Source organism: Colias philodice, chromosome 17 (genome assembly GCF_061535455.1).
Source record: "Colias philodice isolate Cphi_HAF_F1 chromosome 17, ilColPhil1 Martin Lab GWU primary, whole genome shotgun sequence".
NCBI lineage: Eukaryota > Metazoa > Arthropoda > Insecta > Lepidoptera > Pieridae > Colias > Colias philodice.
Window position 1 is genome coordinate 8248344 of NC_143102.1, and position 19205 is coordinate 8267548.

At 33.8% G+C, this 19205-nt stretch overlaps 1 protein-coding gene across 1 annotated transcript; it reads right to left on the reverse strand.

Annotated features, from left to right (window-relative positions):
• Positions 1–865: 865 nt before the first annotated feature.
• Positions 866–16927, reverse strand: LOC149481210 (PAT complex subunit CCDC47). The gene is made up of 11 exons (XM_089705707.1): positions 16683–16927; positions 15555–15698; positions 14968–15062; positions 14566–14670; positions 14312–14486; positions 13659–13792; positions 12773–12931; positions 12213–12403; positions 11456–11609; positions 1707–1841; positions 866–1083 (listed from the first exon to the last, which is right to left on the reverse strand). The coding sequence occupies exons 2-11, from the start codon at positions 15691–15693 to the stop codon at positions 979–981; spliced, it is 1392 nt and encodes a 463-aa protein (XP_089561833.1). The 5' UTR covers positions 15694–15698; positions 16683–16927; the 3' UTR covers positions 866–978.
• Between the last annotated feature and the right edge of the window lie 2278 nt (positions 16928–19205).

The window sequence follows — 19205 nt, forward strand, 5'->3', positions numbered from 1 at the left end:
ATTTTGCCGTAATAATTTTGTCATAAAAACATAAAAGAAATAACTTGCTTCCCTGTGGAATGTAATCCCTCGTGTTTTGTTATTTAAAATTGTACTGTTGCGACACCATTTAACCACGCAAGACGGCATTTTAAAATTTTTTGTGAAACAGTGACGCAGTTAATCAGTCGGTAGTTCACGACGTAATGGCGGCCGACTAGCTTACTATGGTGAGAGTGTGTGCGTGTTTATTGTCTTTACACGATCGCTAGCTTACTATGGTGGCTTCACGTTGTTTGTTCGTAATACGGCGTCCGTCTTTTTTTATACGTCCATGTACTAGGTATAGTGATTGGCAACCCTTATTGCTAGTGGCATAAGCCATAATATGAGATCTCACATCACAAAATATAATCAGCGTTATTTATTTTAGTGAGTTAGTCACAATGTGACTATTTGATGGTTGTTAACATATTTTGTTACTCTTATTTAATTACGAGTATTTGAAATAAACATTGCCTTTAAGTATATTTTGTTTTATTAAGAACCAATCCACAAATATTAATCACTAACTTTTATTCTAGACGTTTTTATACACGTTGTTGTGTAAAATAGATAAACTTTTTTACAATGTGTATGCCAGATGTTCAGAGGATTTGAGAAAAATATATTTAAGCAACAGAAACATAGAAAAAATTTGTAAAACATCTACATAAATTTACTATAACATCTCAGTAAATGGAAAAGGAAAGCTCTTCAAAATAATATACTTTATTTTGAGAAATAATTAATTCATGAAATCTTACTCAAAATTATTAATGTATAATGTATATGTGGAGATCAGGATAATATGAAATCAAGGAATTATGGAATAAAACCAAAAAGGTATGTTGAATTAAATTATTTATTTGCTCTGACTGAGTATGCATTAACACTTAGACATAAATTAACAAAATCGCTGTAAATAATATGTATTGAATTTATTGCTCTGAGGTAAGTTTACATTGCTTTCACTTTAAGTTGCTTCATTTTCGGCGCCTTGCGTTTTGCCTGACGCTTCTGCTCCTTCAACTCCCAACGGCGTTGTTTCTCTGGATCATTTTCCTATAAAAATAATAATATATTAATCTTTAGAAATAATACTTGCCGTTATTTAAAGTTACACTAAAAGCCAAGTTAAGTCTATTCTAATAATGTGTAACTGAAGAGTGATTGTTTGAACACGCTTATCTCAGGAACTATTGGTCTGATTTGAAAATGTTCAGTGTTAGATAGTCCATTTATAAAGGAAATTTAATGGCCATATAACTCTTGTAGCATGTGGGTGAATCCCAGGGCTCAACTATTATTTGACATAATGAAAATATGCAATCATAGCGTCATAGACCTTTCTAATAACGAAAGTTTCCGATAAACCGAAGTCGTCTTATTGGTTTTATATAGAGTATAGACAATAATTTTTATTGTTTTATTTATCTACAATATAAACGTCAATGAACAAAATATGGACAAAAAATTGGTTGTTTGTAAAGTAGGTTTACGATCGAGATGTTTACGTGATAACGTCTTATTGGTGGCAGCGCTTGAGATGAGACGGGAGATCGGTCCGTCTCTCTCTCGTTATACCTGCGATCGCGCTCGTGAGGTTTTGGTGTGACACAAGTTTCTGAACATGTCACCCGACTAAAACGATTTTAAAAACGTCACGTCAAAACGTCAAAACTCACAGCCATAATCCTCTCTTTCTCTTGCTTTCTCTTTTCTTCTTTCTTCTGTGCAGCCAATTCTTGTCTTGCCGCGTGTGCGCCTCGCATCCAAATCTCGGTGGCTTTCTGACGACGCTTCTCACATTTTGCGAGTGCCTGAAGTATGGAAAAGTTTATTATTTTATCTTTATAGTATTTTCTAGTGTTTGATTTTACGCGAGTATTATACATTTAGAAATTAATCCATCAGGCCCAGGAATCACAGACACAATAGAAAATCTAATGTGTCGCGGTCGGATCTGGCCTCTCGGTGGTTGAGAGGTTAAAGACTTTTTAACGGATTTTAAACGCGATTTATTTATTATATTATTTTCCCGACGTTTCGAACACTTTACAGCGAGCGTGGTCACGGGTTTAAAATCCGTTAAAAAGTCTTTAATTTCTAAATATTTTATCTTTGTTGAAATGTTTGATATTATTAATGATGAGTTTGGGGTGGTATGTATAATTCCTTGTTGTTTTATGTGATGATTAACTGAAGCGGCCAAAATTTATTAATAGAAGCATTTAAAATAATAATAAAATTGACTTAACCAGCACATAATTTCTATATGTTACGGCTAAAGGTAGGTGAGAACATAAACTTAAGATTAGCCGGCTAAACTTAGGTTTATTTTCGACGAGGTGTTAATGTTAGTTTGTTCTATCTTTAGCCGGCTAAACTTAAGTGTAACCGCAGGCCCGTGGCTAAAAATGTCGGGGTGGGTAGATTTGGTTACTATAATACATGTAAGGAACAGGGCGAGTGTTTTCTGGCACTTCGCCGGCTGCTGCCGCAGCACGCTCGCTGCGCTCGCTCGGCTCGTGCGGGTCTTAAGAGTTCTAACCTAACCTAACCTAGCCACCAGCTTTCTGCCCTGAGTCGGGGTGGGTAGATTTGGTTACTATAATACATGTAAGGAACAGGGCGAGTGTTTTCTGGCACTGTGCGGGCCCCTCAAGCCCTCCACCGGCCCGGCGCTAACCAAATCTACCCACCCCGACATTTTTAGCCACGGGCCTGCGGTTACACTTAAGTTTAGCCGGCTAAAGATAGAACAAACTAACATTAACACCTCGTCGAAAATAAACCTAAGTTTAGCCGGCTAATCTTAAGTTTATGTTCTCACCTACCTTTAGCCGTGACATATACATTTCTTATTTTCTCGTCTAAATTAAACCATTTAAGGTTGATGTTCCGACCGTCCCTCCATACATTTTTGATTACCTCTAAACACTTAACACAGACACTATTTCTTTAAAACTAATCATTTTATCACTTCTCTATAATGAAATGTGTGCGCGTTCGACCTTTTTAATCAATAATTTACAATATTTACTTAGAAAAACAACAGTAAAATACCGGAAAAATTTGACACTTCTACAGTAGTGTGCGTGACTTTTGCCAAGCGAAACACGACATAAAGCACGACATCTAGCGCATAGACTATATACTTATTACAGATCTAGCGCGTCAATGTCTAAACGAAAGGCGATGTTTAGACATTGACGCGCTAGATGTCGTGCATTCGCGTTCGTTATCTTATGCATAATGAGCATAATTCTAATAAATCAAAGTTCTGTGTAAAAATTGAGTAATTTCATTTCCAATCGTTCAAAGAAAATAACAATAAAATAAAATAAAACTAATGACCTTAGAAACTATGTTTTTTTTTATTTATTACTCATTATTGTTCGTCCGTCGTAGGTCTGTAAACTGTATTGTACACTGAAGGTAAATGGTACTGTAGGTACTTTAGTTCGGCGTCGTCGCTCGTCGGCTTGATATAAAATTACATTCTTGATTTCATTGACACGCGCTATGATTTGCGCGCGGAATTTCTTGTGTTGTGAATTTATTTTTGTATGCTATGCATTTTAATTGATTCAAATTGCAATGTTTCTCTAGTATGCATTTGAGACTATATTGTAAATTGTAATAATTGATCGTGGGTATAGTAATTAATTATTCTAATAACGCAATTAGTAATATATGTATTTTCGGTGGGATTCAAAACAAAAAATTGGCCCGTGATTTTTATGAAATTTCACCACATTGCAAATCACATCAATCATAGTTCATACACATGTATGACGAAAGTGATTAGCTGGGTCCACACCGGCCGATCCAGTGATCCCGCGATCCGCGATCCAGGATCACGGAGCATGGATCGTGGATCATGTTAGGCCGATCCACTTTAAAAACTTGCGATCCAAAATATGCGCTCCAAGTGATCCTAAGGCGATCCGTGATTCAACCAGTCTAATTCTTGTACGATATGGAGTCACACGTACAACGGCGGCGTCTTGCCGTTGCAGCAGTAACTTTTATATAATAAAAGTTACTGCTGAAATGTTTGCACAAAAAATAAAAAAAAAAGAAATCGACGGTTTTGGGTGAAACAATTTTATAAAAATCGATTGGCATCTGGGACTCAGCTGTACGCAGAGTTAGTTTCAGATGAAGTTGAACACAATTTTGCAAGAATGAATGCTAATCAATTTGAGATATTCGACTTTCTGAGATGTCCATGGTGAGGTGGATCGCGCGATCCAACACAACCGTCCACACCGCGCGCATCACGCAACTGAGGCACCTTTGAAGCGGGTACAAAAACCGCCCGCTAACGGATCGCACGAGGTAGGGATCGCGCGCGGCAAAACGCGTGCATGGATCGCGCGCGGCACGTCCACACCGCCCGCATCTTTGGATCGCGCGCCTGCCGCGCGCGATCGGATCGCGGTGGATCGGCCGGTGTGGACCCAGCTAATTAGTATTGTGGCTAACATTGACTCATCAGTTCATCACTGAAACCAGTGATAAATCAGTACCTATATCATATTGTGTTTGAATATTTTTAAACAATGATATAAGTATACAATTATTATAAATCGGTAAACTATCAAAGTAATCACAAACTTGCAAACATTGGTAAAATGTCCAGTAGTTTATGAGCCTATTCATTACAATCAAACAAACAAACAAAGTTTTCCTCTTTATAATATTAGTGTAGACAAACAATATGAATACGATCACGAATGCAAATTCGGGGATTTTCTAATTATTGCTAAATAATAATTGAATTCGTTTTGAAATACTCTATAATTTTTAGTGTATAAATAGACATTTATAATGTGGTGCTCATTTTTTTTGTACTGCTAACGCTATTGTAGGTACCTATTTTCGTTGTTTTATTTCAAGTGAACACGGCCATACAATTTTGTCACGAGCCGCCTATGATTGTAGGTACTTTTGTTAGGCTCCTTCGTCGTCCGCGTCGGCTCGAAAGTTCTTGATTTCATTGTCACGCGCTATGATTTGCGCGCGGATTTTCTTGTGTTGTGAATTTATTTTTGTATTATTATTATTTTTTATTTATTTTTTTATTTTATTGATTCAAATAAAATATTTCACTAGTATGCATTTGAGACTATATTGTATTATGTAGGTATAATTTATCGTAGGTATAGTTATTCTTATAACGCAGTTATATTTTCGGTGGGACAATTTGACCCGTGATTTTTCTGAAATATCACCACGTTGCAAATCACATCAATCATACACACGTATGACGAAAGTATAGTGGCTATAATTGACTCATCAGTTCATCACTGAAACCAGTGATAAATCAGTACATATATCATATTTTATTGTGTTTGAATATTTTTTAAACAACGATATATACAATATTATTATAAATCGGTAAACTACCAAAGTACTTCCGAATTTTCAGACAGACAAACAAGTAGTTTGAACACGCAGTTTTCTTATACTAGTAGCAAAAATCAAAACCATAATATTATGTTTCCCTACTATATTTTACTAAAAGTCGAGTGCGTCGAAATCGTAAATAATAATATGTTTTTCACCTTCCTGGTTATTTTCCCATAGTAAATAGTGTTTTAGGTTTGTTGTTGTAGGTAGGAATAATAATAATTATTCTTACATGTTGGTTATGAAATGTATATTGAAATAATTTACTTTTACAAATCATTAGTGATATAAGTTTTGAGTGAAAATGCTTGGATCAGCATAATATTATATGGTACTTCAAATACATGTTTTGATAAAAAAAACAATAGTGTAATAAAATAAAACTGCGTTTTATTGTAATCAATGTTGACAATTTTAAATTCCAAAATTATTGATCAATAAAATAGTTTACACCAACAAATATAACTTTTATTTTTATAACAATCGTTCATAATATAAACCGTAGCAGGTGGCGTTTTGAAGTTCTGTCTACTCATACAGAAAAATGGAAAACTTGTTTTTTTTGTAAACAATTTATTACTCATGTTGTTTGGCAACTCGAAGCGTGGTCGTCCGTCGTAGGTACTTTTGTTCGGCGTCGCGTCGTCGTCCGCGTCGGCTTGATATAAAACATTCTTGATTTCATTGACACGCGCTATGATTTGCGCGCGGAATTTCTTGTGTTGTGAATTTATTTTTGTATGCTATGCATTTTAATTGAATCAAATTGCAATATTTCTCTAGTATGCATTTGAGACTATATTGTAATAATTGATCGTGGGTAGGTATAGTAATTAATTATTCTAATAACGCAATTATATTTTCGGTGGGATTCAAAACAAAAAATTGGCCCGTGATTTTTATGAAATTTCACCACATTGCAAATTATATATTATACAATTACAATTACAATTATTATAAATCGGTAAACTATCAAAGTAATTACAAACTTGCAAAATATGCTTTTCCGAATTTTCAGACAGACACACAATTTTATTAGTTTGTTTTAGCAAAGTAGGTACCTATACCTATACGCTTACGTCGCGCGTCGCGTCGTCGAAAACGGTGCGCCCAGAAACAAACATTTCAATTCAATTTTTCAATTCAATTTCAATTCAGTTACAATCATGTTACAATCCTTTTTTTGTTCCGTAATTTATTGTATTTATTCTAATACGATTTTTTTTATTCGTCGGCCAGTTCTACTAGGTATAAAAAGATAATATTGAAATATAATTATTGTAGCGACAGCCATAGGTATTATGTTACTATGTTTTCGTAAATATGTTTTTCACCTTCCTGGTTATTTTCACATAATCTTATCTTATCTTATATATAAAAATGAATCGCAAAATGTGTTGGTAAGCGCATAACTCGAGAACGGCTGAACCGATTTCGATAATTCTCTTTTTATTATATTCCTTAAAGTACGAAGATGGTTCTTATGTAGAGAAAACGTAAACATGTACCGCGGGCGAAGCCGGGGCGGACCGCTAGTATATATATATATAAATGAATCGCAAAATGTGTTGGTAAGCGCATAACTCGAGAACGGCTGAACCGATTTCGATAATTCTTTTTTTATTATATTCCTTGAAGTACGAGGATGGTTCTTATGTAGAGAAAACGTAAACATGTACCACGGGCGAAGCCGGGGCGGACCGCTAGTCTTATATATAAAAATGAATCGCAAAATGTGTTGGTAAGCGCATAACTCGAGAACGGCTGAACCGATTTCGATAATTCTTTTTTTATTATATCCCTTGAAGTACGAGGATGGTTCTTATAGCTAGAGAGCTAGTTAGTTTAGTTTTAGTGCAGTGGCAGTGTAAATGTTGTTGTTGAGGTTATGTAAATTTAACACTTTAGTTAACTACCAAGATATAAAGAAATGAGGATAGGACACAATAACTATTGGTTGAGGTATTTATAAACTCATAATATACTTTTAAGAAAATCACGTTTTAATAAATTTCTAGAATTAAATTAGAACAGCTGATTCAAAATAGCCTAAAAAATCTTAATAATAATAATTACGCTTCACAGCAAGAAGAAATGTACCATATGTACCCGCACAAAGTCGATATTGTGTTGCCTACCGTTCGACTCAATGGCTAGGGTTGTAACTACCTTTAATAATTATTACCAAACTAATAAACCGAGTGATGCGAAATAACCATAATTCTTTTAGAGTTTGATAAAATGATCAGGCAGGTATTTTCTTTAATCCTCTGAATTCTCGGTTACTAAATTGTATCGTTGAAATTATTCTTAATCGCGTAAATTTAATAAATAATCATATGGAAAACACTTTTCATTTGTTTTTTTACTTTCACGCCCAACTACTATACAATAATTACGTTGTTTCGGTATTTTGACGAGAAAACGCAGGAAACATCCGTTGTATCATTTTAGATAGATTGTATATTTTGTATCTGTAGAATTGAAATCAAAGCTATGTATATGTTGTCTCCATTCTTTTCTTATCGGATTGTTGATCCCAATGCGAATGCGTCACTTAAATTTTATAAAAGACAATTAAGAACATCAAAAATAAAGTGATACGTAAATATTTCACAGTGCAATATATTATGTAATTAATAATAATTATATATTTATGAAAAAATAATTACATCAGATTTAATAATAGCAATTGTTTTGAATGTACATAATATGAATAAATGATTACATCATAATAGTAATAATCACAATTGTTTTATTTCCCATTTGTTGCAACCCTAGCATATTTTCATGTAGCAGCAGAAGTACCTACACTGGCGGCGCGGCGGCATCGTGCGACATCAAAGGCATTGCCTTACTAGGTAAGTTTATAATGACTCATTTCTTTTATTATATAATTTACGTTTTACTTTTACAGAATCCGATTCAATGGATTATGAAGACGAGTCACACAACGCCATACGATAGTGATGATGAATGAACATTTCAATAAATGCATGCGTGTTTTTTTTATGTTGTTTTGTAATTGTTAATTGTTTCTTAAATAAAGAAATAAACTAAATATTTAAATGATGATTTGTTATTTGCAACACAACTTTATATTTGAGATTCTTTACAAATGTATATTTAGTTTTGTATCATCAAATTTATAAATTTTATTCCATAGTTTTCAAAATTAAATGTAAATGACCATAAAAACATTAATAAAGTAAATCATTGATGTAAGGTCAGGGAACGTAATACATATATACATCTGACCATGTAGAAGCTAAGTCTTGTTGACTGCTGAAGTCTGTAAAGTTTTGTTGTCTGCTGAAGTCTGTACGCAATGAAAATGTCATCCGTTTCGAAAATAAGTTTTTAAGACCCTAATAAATAAAATATATGAATGGCAGATCTGGTCAAATACTTTCAAAATTGTATTTTTTTCAGCACTTTCATAAGTGTCTGCCAGAATGTTATCCGCGTGATAATGGTCTGCCATTGTTATTTTCCGATAGTAATAATAATCTATTTTCAAATATCAAAATGGCAGACGTGGTCAAATGGTTTCAAAGTTCGCCAAAAATTTCCACCTGTCTTACCTAAGCGCGCGCCCCGTCCACCACTCTGGGCTTAGTGACTCCTCATCTCATGTATAGTAGGTATAGGGGAATCAACACACAAAAATCCAGGTCTGGTCAAATACATACAGGTAGCTTTGCGCTAGCTCTCTAGCTTCTTATGGAGAGAAAACGTAAACATGTACCACGGGCGAAGCCGGGGCGGACCGCTAGTAAATAATAAAATAATAAATAGTGTATTAGATTTGTTATTGTATCTTGTATACCTACGAATAATTATTCTTACGTCTTGTTGGGAAATGTTCAAATACCTACCTATTGAAATAATTTACTGTTAGAAATCATTAGTGTTATTAGTTTTGAGTGAATAGGCATGGATCAGAAATTCAGAATATAATATGCTACTAACTACTCAAATACATACATGTTTACACAACAAACACCACTGACCTCTATAACTATAAGTTATAGAGGTCAGTGACCGTCAGTGACAAACACTATGGATACCTACGCTCGCGAATGCAAATTCGGTGATTTACTAATTATTGATACCTAGTCATTGAATTCGTTTTGAAATAGCCTGTACTTTGTAATTTTTAGTGTTATAGACATTTATAAAATGTGGTGCTCATTTTTTTGTAATAAATCATCCCGAACGCTATTGTATTTTCGTTGTTTTATTTCAAGTGAACACCTATACAATTTTGTCACGAGCCGCCTCTGGCCTCTGGGTGAAATAAACAAGTCAAATGATTTTTGTTCTAATTGTATTTTGGTAGTAGTTTGTTTAGAATTTACATTACCATTGTTTGTATTTGCAGTAAAATAAAAAGATGAAAAACTTCATTAGGTATATTGTACGACACCTCACTCTGAATCGCGCTAGCGAAATTTTTTCGTTACAGAGCACATATACAACTTTCGGACAATCTTCATTGAGGCCGGCCGGCAAATCGAGTATGTCGAGAAACTTCACTTATTCGATGGAGGTATTCTACCTTCCTTCCTCCACAGTTGTGGGACCCCGACGTGCATTGAACACGCAGCTTTCTGATACTAGTAGCTAAAATCAAAACCACAGATATGTCTGTGATCAAAACCATAATAATATTTTTACCTATTATTTTACTAAAAGTCGAGTGCATCGAAATCGTAAATATGTTTTTCACCTTCCTGGTTTTTTTTCCATAGTAAATAGTGTTTTTGATTTGTTGTTGTATGAATAATTATTCTTACTTGTTGGTTATGAAATGTATTTTGAAATAATTTACTTTTACAAATCATTAGTGATATTAGTTTTGAGTGAAAATGCTTGGATCAGCATAATATCATATTTGCTACTTCAAATACATGTTTTGATAAAAAAAAAACAATAGTGTAATGTAGGTAATAAAATAAAACTGCGTTTTATTGTAGGTAATCAATTTTGACATTATTTATTTCCCAAAATTACAATAAAATAGTTTACGCCAACAAATATAACTTTTATTTTTATAACAATCCTACTTCCTACTAATGCGAAAGTTCATACATGTTTCAAAAGAAAAACTTTTACTTTTACTATTATTTCAATTTATCCGGTTTAATTAAGACTTAATATTGATACATATGATCATTATAAATACAAATAGGAATTAACAATATAACGAATACGTGGCACAACTAAAATTTTACCGATACCACCCGTGGTCATTCTCCTTTGTGGGTCATTTGTAACAGGATGGCGGTTCTACAGCGAAAAAAGAAAAATGATGGTCAGAACGCTGATACCGGATACCTTAAGATACTGTAATATAAAATATTACTAGATTAGATAAAATATTATAGGTAGTATCTTCACCGTGTGTGACGCGCTTTACATTCACGCCATCTAGAGTTAAATCTTTATCATTTTTGTATACGTCTGTGTGTGTAAACGACCCTGTATGCAATGACAGATGTTAAAACGCATAATTTTACCGAATTGGGTGGATTTTAAGGCAATGATATAACATATTTCAATAAAATATAATATTCAGTAACCGCCATGACTATTCCTAGGTTTGATGACTATTCCAATTACGCAAAAACTCAAATAAACTAGAAATGTAGAATTCAGCGCCATCTAGCGGGATATTGGCTGGGAACAGATCGTTGCAATCACCTTAATATATTGCGAAAATAAAGCTTCAATAGAGTTATACAGTACTAGCTTTCCGCCCGCGGCTTCGCCCGCTTTGTCTCAAACCTAATAAATTATATTATACTAAAACCTACCTCTCGAATCACTTTATCTATTAAAAAAAACCGCATCAAAATCCGTTGCGTAGTTTTAAAGATTTAAGCATACAAAGGGACATAGGGACAGAGAAAGCGACTTTGTTTTATACTATGTAGTGATGATCAACAAAAAAATGTTTGTAATAGGAAAAAAATATGCGATTAAAGTTCCTAAAAAAACTAGTAAAACCTACCTCCTTGCTCAAATGTAGCCGCTTAATCTTATCCAGCAGATAGAAGACCAGAAGCAGTAAGGGTCTAACTTCCTCACCACCTCCATCTGGACCCAGCGCGAGGCTGATAAGCATCACCTTCTCTGTGTCTGGCGGTTTGGTCACTGTTGTCTCTCTGTAAATGTTACATACATGAAAAAATGTTGTGTGGTTTTATGAAACCACGTAAAAGTGAAACTTAGGCACAATATTATCGTATTTGTACGATAATTATCGTATGGTTCGACCGTCACGCGACATGCGCTACACAGACCAAAAAGTTTGAGACGATGTAATAAAAGTTTCACTTTAAAAGTTATACTAGAAACTTTGGAAGTTAGTAGATTGTACGGTTGAAAAAAAAAATCATTATTTGTAGACATTTTATACCTGGCAAAGTACAAATAGGCTTAATGTTTACACGAGTTACATTTATGTCCATGTAAAATTGAAAAATGAAATCTATTTTATGTATTTTAAACCATTTATTTCTTTTTTATAATAAAAAATTAATAAGTATTAGGTACATTGCATGTTATGTCGGTTTCATCAATGATATATTTTTTTTAATTTTATAATTTATATTTTTTTCGGACAAGGTGCAGCAGCCTTTTGCATCCTACCATTAGATTTTTTTAACCACCACCACGAATCGAACCCAGTATCCCAGTTCTAAGCGCACACGTCAAATTAACATTTTTTCCATCTACCCGCACCACCATAAAAAAAAAACACTCACTCCATCTGCTTAGGCCCGCAGTACTTATCGGACACGTGTATAAACTGCACGTGCTTGTGGTACCGCTCGAGCGCGGCGAGCACGCGCGAGTCCAGTAGCGCGCCAGTCGCCTCCGCGCACTCGGACATCACGCACATGCTGCTGGGCAGACCGTGCTTGTCGCCCGGCCGCCGCTCCGGGCAGAACATGCTCTGTGATATGAAATATTATTATTAGCACTGTTTTATAGGTCTAGTACCATGAGAGTCTTATTAGGAATGTGTTACAACTCGAGTACCATGAGAGAGTCGTGGATAAATTTTAAACAAAACCCGCGATCCTATTTTGAATGAAAAATATGAATAAGGTAACTAAATATATAAAAAAATTTGTCAATATACTAATATTATTGAACTGAAATCATTAATTCCTGTTTTAAAATACTAACAAGTATATAATTATATTTAAGTTACTAACAAGTAAAAAAGCTAAATTGAAAATTTACTGCCAGTAAATTTTAAATGTCAGATACATTTCATTAATAATATTAAAATTTTACAATATTTTATCCAAAATCTCACCAAATCCTGCATCTCCTTAGCGAGTCGTGTGCCCACTTTCTTCTGCGCGATACACAGCACGAACGGGTCGCTGTCGTCTTTGCCGAGCTCCACTCGTATGTGCAACGTGTCCGGACTGGGACGGACCACGCCCAGTAATACGTGGACTAGGTCTTGCCGCTGGAAATTAATTTATTAGCATGAATTATCACTACATAGTATAAAACAAAGTCGCTTTCTCTGTCCCTATGTCCCTATGTATGCTTAAATCTTTAAAACTACGTAACGGATTTTGATGCGGTTTTTTTAATAGATAGAGTGATTCAAGAGGAAGGTTTAAGCATATAATTTATTATGTTTTAGACAAAGCGGGCGAAGCCGCGGGCGGAAAGCTAGTTATTTATAACTCTATTATACAATTTTTTAAAAATTATAAAAATGAAGCAGAAAATGACGTAAGTATTTTGCACACAAAGCGGCCTTATTTTTGAACAACAATTTTTACCATGCAACCAAGCAAGAAAGAATGTAAGATGTTCAGAAGTAATTATAATTTTATTGTAGATGGTTAGAAATTCTGAAATGTCCGTATTTGATATCAAAAGAATTATGTTTTATGAAAGGCTGTTTGTTCAATGAAAAACGATTGTATGAGAACGCTCATCAAAAATTTTGACGTGACAACGTCTTATAATTCGATAGAGCCGGCTGCACGCACGAAAAAACATGACTCATACGGCGTTACCTCGCTCTGAGGCGTTCCATGTAAGGCTTGAAGTGCAAGCGAGAGCGCGGTACGAGCGACAAAGAAGCACTGTCACGTTCAACTATAGTTAGTAAACTGACTTTACAGACAACCAATTTTTTTACCACGATTATAAACCTAATTGTATATTATATATCTCACCTTGATAAGCTTAAGTGTGAGCAGCATCCCCTCACAGCACTGCCGTCCGCTGCACCACATGGTAAAGCAATGCTCTGCCTCCCGGCGCCACCCGCGCTCGTCGCTAGCTGCCACTACGTCTAGACCTGTCTCACCTGGAAAGAAAACAAAAAAAATTGGTTGTCTGTAAAGTAGGTTTACGATCGAGATGTTTACGTGATAACGTCTTATTGGTGGCAGCGCTCGAGATGAGACGGGAGATCGGTCCGTCTCTCTCTCGTTATACCTGCGATCGCGCTCGTGAGGTTTTGGTGTGACACAAGTTTCTGAACATGTCGCCCGACTAAAACGATTTTAAAAACGTTATCACGTCAAAAAATTATATGTGTCGAAATCATAAACAATAGGATTGTTATATGGCCGAATATAATTCAGGTATTTAATTTAACAGCACTGTTTAAACAGGAGCCTAGGCAATTAATGAAACTGCTGATTAAACAAGCTGACTGCAATATATGCTTAACTACATGTGTTTACTGCAAGACTGAGTTTGTAAATTTTTTTTAGTAGGTATATGTATAAGTGAAGTAGTTTGGTCAATAAAAAAATGTATGTCTAATAGAAAATAATAAAGTATGCTCTTGAGAACCACACGGTTTAGAAACTACACTCACCGACTAGAGTAAAATTATCATCGAGCAGTGGTTTATGCAGTTTCAGGAAGTTGGTAGCGATAGAGGTGTTCTTAGCACGTCCCACCGCATATGCGAGTGCATATGCAGCCAACATACAGCAGAGAATGCCTTCCAACCAATAGGCATCCCATCTTGGCCTAACTACCACAGGAACCTAAAAAAATATTTTTTGTTTGTTAAAATATTATATTCTTGTTTTTTTTTTATATCATCATAGAATGTAAAGAAAATACCTTGGAAATTGTGATCTTAGGTTGTTCAGAGGTTTTAGGAATGCTGTCTTGGAAACCTTCAAACTCTTCCGGATCTTGGAAGTGTTCAAATTCATTATCCTCATCCTGAAAAAAAATTACACTCATAAAACAAAAAAAAATTGAAACAACCAGGCTTATTTTTTCTTTTTTCCTTTAAAATATTTACTTCATTACAGAAGTTCGACATTTGTAAAAATTAAGCATTTTGAATTGTAAAAAATATAATAAACTAGCTTTCCGCCCCGGCGAAGCCCGTGGTACCTACATGTTACAACTACACATGGTGTGCGAATTTTATTATAATCGGTTAAGTGGTTTAGGAGTCCATTGAGGACAAACATTGTGACACGAGATTTATATATATTAAGATAAATAACGGACCTCCACAACCATATCATCCTCTATCTCCACATTGGAAACTACAGGTTCTTTAGTAAATATCTTTGGCTTAACTGGAACATCATCTTCATTTAAGTCTGAAATATAAAAACTCATTAATATTGTTACAATAGTATTTATTTTTATAATAATTTTATTGACATAGAATTAAATTCCTTATTTAGTGACTTGGTAATAAAGTAATCCACATAAATGTAAATATTCTTCTCTTGAAACAAATCATTATAAACAACAATAAAAGTTATAAATACTATATTTGAAATTGATATTTTTGGTTTTATGGCATTCAAATGCTTTATAAATATAAATTTATAAAGAATAGAAAAAATTTGATCACGAGGCGGGACTCGAACCTGCATCCTGATGGTTGTTAATCATCTCAATAGATGGCGTGCGGTGTGTCCCTTAGACACATAAAACTGAAGGAATAGAATAAATTTATGTCACGGGTCATGAGTGGTTGAATTGGTCAGGCATCCGCCCCGGAATGGAGCAAAAGGATGCGGGTTTGAGTCCCGCCTCGTGATCGAATTTTTCTATTCTTTATAAATTTATAATACTATATTTACCAACAATCGGTGTATCATCATCAGCATCAAACTGCTCAAACTCAGCGAAATCATCGTCTTCCAGTGTGGTGTCTTCATAAGCATGTGCTAGACATAGACCACTAGCTAGAAGCACTATGGAAAATAGTGCAAGACGCATCTTACCTGTAAACAAAGATATTCTCATTATTCCTGTATATTTTTATGAATGTATTATTCTTATTTAATGTTAGTACTGCTATAATTAAATGTTCAGTCTTAACTATCATTTATTAAACATTGATAATCTAACCTCTTAATGGTAAGGAATTATAGACAATGTAAATAATAATATTCTAAGTTTGTTGAACACAAATGGGATAAAAATTTTGCTACAAAATGCCAAATTGTAAAATGATATGCCAATGTCCCTAAGCCAATGTCCAATACAATTAATAGAGCTATAGAACATTTTTTTATAATTTTGCAGGAAACTACAAATATTTGTGCAAGAAATTATAAAAGTCAATTGCATTTGAAGATTTACTAAATAGAAATGTATTATTTTTGTCTCAAATTATATTTGCTACATTTCAATGCTATGTCAATAAAATATCACAGTTACTATATCTCAGATAAACTAGTTCTTTCTTATCAGATATGTTTACACACTGATAATTTATAATTTAGCATTCATCTTAAAACCTGTTACTATAAGAAAATATGCAACCTTCATTTATTAAATTGCTAATTACCCAAATAATAAAAATCTCATTATCTTTGAGGATTGGCACTTAATTTGTTATAATAATTACAACAAACTTAAAAAATTCATATTTATTTTATAAAATAAACCAAATTAAAACAATTACAGTATCTTTAATTACTATTACTACTATTACAGTATTCGGGAAACCATAGTTTCAAGTGTCTCGTGAGTTGTGACCTTAGAACATTTACCGTGGCCTAATTTCAGCTACCGTTTACGAGATTATGTTTATTACGTTGGAAAGGTTAAAAAAGGGAAATGTACATGTATCAACTATTTCTAAAAGAACATACGCATGTATTTATAGTTAGAATTCTGGACTAAAACATCGCAATACCCCGCAATCTTATATCACTGGTATCTTTGTAATTTCCAGACATTTATTATCAAGCAATACTTACTTATTTTCAACACTGCTTAAATAACTTATATACTTAATTAGAAGCTATCAGTTCATTTATTTAAATTAAAAATAAACTAAATGTACAGAATATTACCCTAATCTCTATTTTTATTTTTTATTACACAGCAGAAATGACAATGTGAAGTCGATTGATTTGTTTTAGTGGCTTGACGTTTACAGTCATTGATATTCCTATTGGATGAATGTGAAGATAAACCTCATATTACCCAATAGGAGAAGCCGATAAATATTTAGTTGAGAAAAGTTATTGAATACGTCATCCACCAATGAAAACCAATGAAAACCTAAATACTGTGACATTGTCACATTGACATCTGACACAAGTACAACTCATATGACAAGATACATTCTAAGTTGCCGCTCTAAAATTAATTTTCAAAGGCCGTTTTAAAAAATGCCGTATGAATTTCTCCAAGTCTCAATTAAGGTCTCATTGAAGATAATAATATGTCAACGTACTATTATACATATATTCTGTGAATATGTGCAGCAAATATTTAAATTAAACTACAATAATGAGAGCCTGTGCTGTATTTCAGTATTTATATGCAAGTAGGTATAATTTATAGTTTTTTAAGTATCACAATTTATTGGGTTCGAACTAAAGACGCATACTTACTAAATTTCCCAAATTCCACCATGTAGTGGACATAAATTTATTCAATACACAATGTATACAATGTAATATTTTAATATTAAATGGTATGGTATAATAAATAGAATAATTGCAATATAATCATTGAGTTACCACGTACTACGTACTAGAGAGGGCATCGCTACTAAACTATTTCTAACACGAGTTAGAGTCAATCGTCTCAAACCATGTTTTTTTTAGTACATTGATTGGTTTTGATTTAAGTATAATTTTATTCATATTTTTTTAACAATATTTATTTGTCACATTGATTGGTTTTAATTTATAAGTAACTAGGTTTCCGCCCGCGGCTTCGCCCGCGCAGTCAAAGAAAAACCCGCATAGTTCCCGTTCCCGTGGGATTTCCGGGATTGCGTCATTTTCCCGGGATAAAAAGTAGCCTTTCTCGGGTATCAAAATATCTCCATACCAAATTTCATGAAAATTGGTTCAGTAGTTTAGGCGTGATTGAGTAACAGACAGACAGACAGAGTTACTTTCGCATTTATAATATTAGTATGGATAAGAGGCAGAATATCTACAAAGTGCTCACTCACTAGCCGCCCCGCGCCGCCCGCCGCGCCGGCCGCGGCCGCGCTTGTTACACAGATTTTGTTCGTGGTGTCCTCTCTATAATAATACCTCAATGAATATAATAGAAGAAAAATTATTATGATTTCAATCATTAGTGGATTGTTTTAAATCTCTTCTATATATAATACTAGCTGTGCCCTGCGATTTTACAAGCAGTACTCCGCTCCTCTTGGTCTTATCGTGATGATATATATAGCAGAAATAATTTTTCAAATCGGATCAGTAGTTCCTGACATTAGTGAGTTCAAACAAACAAACTCTTAAGCTTTATAGTTAGTATAGTATATTAGTACGTATAGATATAAAATTCTCGTGTCACAATGTTAGTTACCATACTCTACTCCTACGAAACGGCTGAACCGATTCTCATGAAATTTTGTGTGCATATCGGGTAGGTCTGAGAATCGGATATCTATTTTTGGCAGTACAATGTTTGCACATTACCGGGACAGCTAATATAAATGAAAATATTACTAGCTGACCTAAAGAAATAATATCGATATAATTCGAGACCTTTAACTTTTACAACAAGGATGAACAATCATTATACCACGTCATTACATGAATAAAAAAAATCGAATAAATTTTTTTAGGTATGAATTATTAACAGCCAATTGTAATTTGTTACATACATAATATACTTCTTGGCAACATAACATGGGAATTCCCTCCCGCATAATATTTATCGAGATCTATCAATACCAAGAATCTTATTTGATCATATCAAGTGCATTCATTAATTTCATAATAATCGAAATCTTGGAAAATATAAAGTATCCAATTTATCCAATCACATATTTTTGCAATATTTGTGGCTTTAATTAAATTGCAATAATATATGTATAACCTAAAGCATTCCATTTTAATAATCATTCCATGAAAATATCCTTGTGGATATTAGATACAAAATACCAATCTAGAATGATGTCGACCCAACATCGTAAATAATAAATATCAATCCAATAAAGTAAAAACCTACAAAGCTAAAATAAAATTGTTTGATCAATATTCATTCGTACGGTTAATATTTTCGTTACCGTTACAAAATACAAACTAACCGATGTTTTCTGATTAAACTTGTTATAATTTCATACATAAATTATGCAAAATAATCTGTGACAAACGAATAAAGTAAATATTTTAATACTAGATTTCCGCCCGCGGCTTCGCCCGCGTTTTCAAAGAAAAACCCGTATAGTTCCCGTTCCCGTGGGATTTCCGGAATAAAACCTTTCCTATGTGTTTATCCAAGTCACCCTCTATATGTATGCT